We start from the raw sequence: 8471 nt of genomic DNA on the forward strand, positions 1-8471 counted from the left end.
TGGACCCCTAAATAAATACAGACCCCAGACTAGACCCCTAAATAAATACAGACCCCAGACCAGACCCCTAAATAAATACAGACCCTAGACCAGACCCCTAAATGAATACAGACCCCAGACCAGACCCCTAAATAAATACAGACCCCAGAGCAGACCCCTAAATCAATGCAGACCACAGACCAGACCCCTAAATAAATACAAACCTCCAGACCAGACCCCTAAATAAATACAGACCCCAGACTAGACCCCTAAATGAATACAGACCCCAAACCAGACCCCTAAATAAATAGACCCCAGAGCAGAGCCCTAAATCAATGCAGACCACAGACCAGACCCCTAAATAAATACAGACCCCAGACCAGACCCCTAAATCAATGAAGACCACAGACCAGTCCCCTAAATAAATACAGACCCCAGACCAGAACCCTAAATCAATGAAGACCACAGACCAGTCCCCTAAATAAATACAGACCCCAGACCAGATCCCTAAATAAATACAGACCCCAGACCAAAGTCCTAAATAAATGCAGACCCCAGACCAGACCCCTAAATCAATGCAGACCAGAGACTCATAATAAATACAGACCCCAGACCAGACCCCTAAATTAATGCAGACCCGAGACCGGACCCCTAAATAATTACAGACCCCAGACCAGACCCCTAAATAATTACAGACCCGACCCCTAAATAAATACAGACCCCAGACCAGACCCCTAAATTAATGCAGACCCCAGACCGGACCCCTAAATAAATACAGACCCCAGACCAGACCCCTAAATAAATACAGACCTCAGACCAAACCCCTAAATCAATGCAGACCACAGACCAGATCCCTAAATAAATGCAGAGCCCAGACTAGACCCCTAAATAATTACAGACCCCAGACCAGACCCCTAAATAATTACAGACCCCAGACCCGACCCCTAAATAAATACAGACCCCAGACCAGACCCCTAAATAAATGCAGACCCCAGACTAGACCCCTAAATAAATACAGACCCCAGACCAGACCCATAAATAAATGCAGACCCCAGACCAGACCCTTAAATACAGACCCCAGACCAGACCCCTAAATAAATACAGACCCCAGCCTGGACCCCTAAATAAATGCACACCCCAGACCAGAACCCTAAATAAATGCAGACCACAGACCAGACAACTAAATAATTACAGACCCCAGACCAGACCCCTAAATGAATTCAGACTACAGACCGGACCCCTAAATAAATACAGACCCCAGACCGGACACCTAAATACAGACCCAAGACTAGACCCCTAAATAAATACAGACCCCAGACCAGAACCCTAAATAAATACAGACCCCAGACCTGACACCTAAATAAATGCAGACCCCAGACCAGACCCCTAAATCAATGGAGACCACAGACCAGACCCCTAAATAAATACAGACCCAAGACTAGATCCCTAAATGAATACACACCCCAAACCAGACCCCTAAATAAATAGACCCCAGAGCAGAGCCCTAAATCAATGCAGACCACAGACCAGACCCCTACATAAATACAGACTCCAAACCAGACCCCAAAATAATTACAGACCCCAAACCAGACCCCTAAATAAATACAGACCACAAACCAGACCCCTAAATCAATGCAGACCACAGACCAGACCCCTAAATGAATACAGACCCCAGACCAGACCTCTAAATCAATGCAGACCACAGACCAGACCCCTTAATAAATACAGACCCCAGACCAGACCCGTAAATAAATACAGACCCCAGACCAGACCCCTAAATAATTACAGACCCCAGACCAGACCCCTAAATAATTACGGACCCCAGACCCGACCCCTATATAAATACAGACCCCAGACCAGACCCCTAAATAAATACAGACCCCAGACCACTTCCCTAAATAAATACAGACCACAGACCAGACCCCTAAATAAATGCAGACCTCAGACCGGACCCCTAAATAAATACAGACCCCAGACCAGACCCCTAAATAAATAACAGACCCCAGACTAGACCCCTAAATCAATGGAGACCACAGACCAGTCCCCTAAATAAATACAGACCCAGACCAGACCCCTAAATAAATGCAGACCTCAGACCGGACCCCTAAATAAATACAGACCCCAGACCAGACCCCTAAATAAATAACAGACCCCAGACTAGACCCCTAAATCAATGGAGACCACAGACCAGTCCCCTAAATAAATACAGACCCAGACCAGACCCCTAAATAAATACAGACCCCAGACCAGACCCCTAAATAAATACAGACCCTAGACTAGACCCTTAAATCAATGCAGACCACAGACCAGACCCCTAAATAATTACAGACCCCTAAAACAATGCAGACCACAGACCAGACCACTAAATAATTACAGACCCCAGACCAGACCCCTAAATGAATTCAGACTACAGACCGGACCCCTAAATCATACAGACCCCAGACTGGACCCCTAAATAAATACAGACCTTAGACTAGAGCCGTAAATAAATGCAGACCCCAGACCGGACCCCTAAAATAAATACAGACCCCAGACTAGACCCCTTAATAAATACAGACCCCAGACCAGACCCCTAAATGAATACAGACCCCAAACCAGACCCCTAAATAAATACAGACCCCAGAGCAGACCCCTAAATAAATACAGACCCCAGACCAGACTCCTAAATAAATAGACCCCAGAGCAGAGCCCTAAATCAATGCAGACCACAGACCAGATCCCTAAATCAAATACAGACCCCAGACCAGACCCCTAAATAATTACAGACCCAAAATTAGACCCATAAATATTTACAGACCCCAGACAGAACACCTAAATAAATTCAGACCCCAGACTGGACCCCTAAATAAATAGACCCCAGAGCAGAGCCCTAAATCAATGCAGACCCCAGACCAGACCCCTAAATAAATACAGACCCCAGACTAGGCCCCTAAATTAATGCAGACACCGGACCAGACCCCTAAATCAATGCAGACCACAGACCAGATCCCTAAATAAATGCCGACCCCAGACCGGACCACTAAATAAATACAGACCCTAGACTAGACCCCTAAATGAATACAGACCCCAGACCAGACCCCTAAATAAATACAGACCCCAGACCAGACCCCTAAATAAATACAGACCCCAGAACGGACCCCTAAATAAATACAGACCCCAGACTAGATGCCTTAATAAATACAGACGCCAGACCAGACACCTAAGTTAATGCAGACCCCAGACCGGACCCCTAAATAAATACAGACCCCAGACCGGACACCTAAATACAGACCCAAGACTAGACCCCTAAATAAATACAGACCCCAGACCAGACCGCTAAATAAATGCAGACCATAGACCAGACCGCTAAATAAATACAGACCCAAGACTAGACCCCTAAATGAATTCAGACCCCAGACCAGACCCCTAAATAAATACAGACCCCAGACTAGAATCCTCAATAAATGCAGACCCCAGACCAGACCCCTAAATAAATACAGACACAAGACTAGACCCCTAAATAAATACAGACCCCAGACTATACCCCTAAATAAATGCAGACCACTGACCGGACCCCTAAAAAAATAAAGACCCCAGAGTAGACCCCTTAATAAATACAGACCCCCGACCAGACCCCCAAATTAATGCAAACCACAGACTAGACCCCTAAATAAATTCAGACCCCAGACCAGACCCCTAAATAAATTCAGACCCCAGACCAGACCCCTAAATAAATACAGACCCCAGACTAGGCCCCTAAATAAACACAGACCACAGACAAGACCCCTAAATAAATACAGACCCCACACCAGACCCCTAAATAAATACAGACCCCAGACCAGACCCCTGAATAAATACAGACACCAGACCAGGCCCCACAATAAATACAGACCCCATACCAGACCCCTAAATCAATGGAGACCACATACCAGTCTCCTAAATAAATACAGACCCCAGACCAGACCCCTAAATAAATGCAGACCCCAGACCAGACCCCTAAATAAATACAGACCCCAGACCTCTAAATAAATACAGACCCCAGACTAGACCCCTAAATGAATACAGACCCCAGACCAGACCCCTAAATAAATACAGACCCCAGACCTCTAAATAAATACAGACCCCAGACTAGACCCCTAAATGAATACAGACCCCAGACCAGACCCCTAAATAAATACAGACCCCAGACTAGACACCTAAATAAATACAGACCCCATACGGAACCCCTAAATAAATACAGACTACAGACTAGACCCCTAAATAAATACAGACCTCAGACCAGACCCCTAAATAAATACAGACCCCTAAATATAAACCCAGATTCTATATTGTGGATGAAAAGGGTTTTGCCAATAACCTGAGCAAATAACCGTTGTTTATCTCTACTGTAGGAGTGGCATGTATTGCTACTGTGTTCTGCAGGCCCCTGACCAGGCCATAAGAAACCCTGGTTGGGAAACACAGCTCTGGACACTAGACTGGCACTCATGATGCCCACATCAGACATGGCAGAGCAGGTTACTGCCAGGCAGGTGCCACCTGAGGATTCCATGACCTCTGACATCACGTGACCTGCACACGACCAACTGCCGTTTACTTTCAACTGTCGACGGCAGCGATCGGACTGAAGTCTACAGGTAGGAAGATATTGGTGAAAATGGCGTCCAATGGACATGGAGAAGACGGTGAGAAGATAGAAGAGGAGAAGAGGAAGAGGGAGGAGGACAGCGTCACCGGATTCAAGAAGAAGAGGAGAGGAGCCAAGGACAGAGGATTGGAGGATGAGGAGCCAAGACCTGGGAGCAGCCAAGACCCTGGAACATCCAGCCCCTATGCCAGGCTTACCATCAGCCGCTTCACCATCCACCAGGTCCTGGGTAGGGGCAGCTTTGGCAAAGTGAGTATAATATCGAAATATTTCATTTTATAGGGTGGTAAACCTAAAGTTGACCTTTTATCTCCATCAATTGTTCTCTGTTGTCACCATGCTATGCTGGATGGATGATGGGTGTAGTGATCTCCTATGGGATGCCTAATAGGACATCCAGAAGTATTCCTGCCCCCATAACCACTACTTTAGTTTTTCATTTTAGTATTTTTCTGTCGACATATGAGAGATTTTGATTTTTGGGGGCACGAGTTGTCGTTTTTAATGGCTCCATTCAATGTACCATATCATTTACTGGGAACATTGTAAAAGTCTGTTTTTTTTTAGGTGAAATAGCAAAAAAAAACAAAACAGCAATCCCTCCATTGGTTTAATAATTTGGCTTTTATGGAGTTAACTAAGTGGTAAAAATGACATGTTACCTTTATTCTGCGGGTCAGTACAATAACGGGATACCAAAATTATATTGGTTTATTTTTTATACTTTTTATCCAATAAAAACATTTTGTAAAAACATTAATTTGTTGTGTCTCCATATTCTGAAACTCCGAATTTTTTTTATTTTTCTGTTGATGGGGCGGTGTGAGGACTTGTTTTTTGTGGGGCGAGCTGTACTGTTTATTGGTACTATTTTGGGTTACATAAAACTTTTACTCACTTTTTAACTTTTTATTCCATTTTTCGAGGAGCTAAACAAAACGAAATAGAAAAAAGTTTATTTATTTATTTTGACTGCAATATTTATGTATCGCTTGAATTGTTCTTTTAGCCTCCTCCTATTAAGCTTAGTAGGAGGACCAAGTTGGCAGACCTTGGGGTCTTCATTAGGCCCCCTGGCTGCCATGACAACTATCTACACACTGTGATCGCGTTACGGGTAGGGGTGATGGGGTGACAGCGGGAGCTTACCTCTATTTAACTGTTTAGATGCCACGGTCGCTATTATAGCGTATGATCCTGCTCCATACTACCCCCACCAACTAAGATAATTATGTCAAATGTGGGTAAGGCGTGAAGACCTCTCCATACAGGACCCAACAGCAGACACTGCATTATGCTGGGAGCTCAGCTTTGTTCTGCTGTAGAGTCCTGGGCACTACCCGACTGACCCACCTCTCTGTCCACCCCTGTTCCTTCTTCTTCTCATGAGGAATCTCCATTTGTTTTCCTCAGGTGGTCCTGGCATCAGTCCCCGGCCGAAACACCTACATGGCCGTAAAAATGATCACCAAACGGGACAATACGGACGAAATTATGAGAGAGCGGCGGATACTCCTAGCGGCCAGACACTGCCCGTTCCTATGCCACCTCTATGCCGCACATCAATCTGAGGAGCGGGCATTTTTTATCACGGAGTATCTGTCCGGTGGCAGCCTGGAGGCTTTGATCAGGATGTGCGGCTGCTTGAACATCGGCAACGTAAGGCGAGTAAATAATCAGGAGACTGAGGGGGGTGGAAAGAAGAAAAGGTGAGGGGGGAGGTCAGATGAAGGATAATACAGAGAATGCAGAATACAGGCTGCCATTATCAGCGCCTCCTCTCTGCTAGAGACCGCACACACTCCATCATAACATGATATTAGGGAATTGATAGAGGAAGATTTCATGACATTGAGACTCCGCTCTGTTCTCCCCATCAGATTCTACACAGCAGAGATGATATGTGGCCTCCAGTTCCTCCATGGACACAACATCGTCCACCGGTAAGCAGAACTTCCCCCTTCTTTCATTCTCCTTTACATGCTGGAAACACTGCACCCAGCTTTCCTACACTCCTGAATGGCTATTCTGCTTGGTGGTGCAATGACCCATCCCCCGTCTCCTGGATCACTGGGCGGATTTGTCATTCTCTCGTCTTATTTCTTTGCAGAGATCTAAAGCCGGAGAATATAATGTTGGATGCAGATGGCCACGTCCGTATCATCGACCTGGGATTGGCCCAAGATGGCGTCACCGCCTCCAATAAGATCCGTGGAGTGACGGGAACGTTGCATTACATGGCCCCCGAGGTGCTTCTTAGAAAAAAATACGGCACCGCAGTTGACTGGTGGAGCCTGGGGATTGTGGTGTCCAGGATGGCAGCAGGACGCTCCCCATTTTACAACGGCCCCGTCAGGCAAATGGCTATCAAAGCCATCACCACCGCGAAGCCTAAATTTCCAACTTGGCTTAATCCTGACGTGAAACATCTGACCAAGAGACTGGTCCGTAAAAATTCTAAGAGGCGCCTCGGTGTGTGCGGGAACATCAGAGAGCATCCATTCTTCTCCACCATCGGCTGGGAGGAACTGCAGGAGAGGAGGGCACAGCCACCATTTACACCATTTGTGCCCGTTCTGGAGAACCAACATCTGAAGTGGCCAGAGAATAACAAAGCCCTTCACCCCTTGGCCGGGTTCAGCTTCATGTCACCAAGCTGGACCCGATAAGATCTCAGGACAAGGGCCCAGAACTTCATGCCTCCTGACCCGCGCCTCAAGTCTCTGCTGCTGTATGTCACCTCGGCTGCCCAGACCATCATCTCTCTCCTTACCATCTTCATGCCACACCTCTGCCATCTTGCTGCTGCACCAGAGCCTTGACTTGCCATCCTCCAATCCCGGGCAGGCATCTGACATCACTCCAGCCTGAAGATCCTCTACACCCCCCAGGAGCGGCCTGTGCTTAGTTTCCATCTGGGGAGATCAGGAATAATAGCCGCATGTTGTAGTCCTGGGGCCGGAGCGGCCATTATACCTGATCTCACCTCAGCACAGGCCAGGTAAGTAATGCACCCACATCACCCACATCACCCACATCACTCACATCACCCACATCACCCCACTATATAATAAGTATAGACACCACACTACATGATAAGTATAGCCACCCGCATATAGACGCATAGTACATTTAGATTAGACTTTAGCCTTTGATCCTGGGATTATTCTGATCGCCATATTTGGGGTCAGGAAGGAATTTTCCCCCCTTAATATGAGGACAATTGGCTCATTCCTCAAAGGGGGTTTTCGCCTTCCTCTGGATCACCACGGCCTTAAATAGGTTTAGGATGATAGAGTAATAAGTAGTAACACACATAAGTAACATAATATAAATATAGAAAATAATTAAAAATAAATCTTAATTTAATACAATTTATAGTTTACACATAAATAAATACAGTAGTTCATTAAAACTAATAATAAAAAAAAATGAGTAATTTTCCCCTAGTCTTTCCCCATATTACACATGTTACACTTCAGCCTCTGATCCTGGGATTTATGCCGATCGCCATATTTGGGGTCAGGAAGGAATTTTCCCCCCTAATATGAGGACAATTGGCTCATTCCTCACAGGGGGTTTTCGCCTTCCTCTGGATCAACACGGCCTTTAGATAGGTTTAGTATAATAGATAAATAGATGACACATACATATACACAGTATATAATAATAGTAGTCTTAATACTTCTAGAATAATCTCCTAATAATAAAATATAACCTTCCCTTATCTGTAAATAAAACTTTCCTTTTATCCCCTACATCTTTGTGCTTGTCTTTATTCCCATTGGACTTCTGTGTAGTAAATGTTGTCCGAGCTCTGAGACCCCCACCAATCACTAGAACGAAGCAGCTGAAGGTCTCGTGT

The 8471-nt window shown here is 45.6% G+C and overlaps 1 protein-coding gene across 2 annotated transcripts; it reads left to right on the forward strand.

Annotated features, from left to right (window-relative positions):
- The first annotated feature begins 4360 nt into the window (after positions 1-4360).
- On the forward strand, positions 4361-7155 carry LOC142698106 (protein kinase C-like 1). 2 transcript variants are annotated; one of them, XR_012865685.1, is made up of 3 exons: positions 4361-4855; positions 6020-6549; positions 6717-7155. XR_012865685.1 is itself a non-coding variant. In XM_075847790.1 (2 exons), the coding sequence occupies exons 1-2, from the start codon at positions 4616-4618 to the stop codon at positions 6317-6319; spliced, it is 540 nt and encodes a 179-aa protein (XP_075703905.1). In that variant the 5' UTR covers positions 4361-4615; the 3' UTR covers positions 6320-7155. The 2 variants fall into 2 exon arrangements, 1 of the variants encoding a protein (XP_075703905.1); XM_075847790.1 differs by having other exon boundaries at positions 6020-7155.
- Positions 7156-8471: the final 1316 nt, after the last annotated feature.

The sequence above is a fragment of the Rhinoderma darwinii genome (assembly GCF_050947455.1).
Source record: "Rhinoderma darwinii isolate aRhiDar2 chromosome 12 unlocalized genomic scaffold, aRhiDar2.hap1 SUPER_12_unloc_11, whole genome shotgun sequence".
Lineage (NCBI taxonomy): Eukaryota > Metazoa > Chordata > Amphibia > Anura > Rhinodermatidae > Rhinoderma > Rhinoderma darwinii.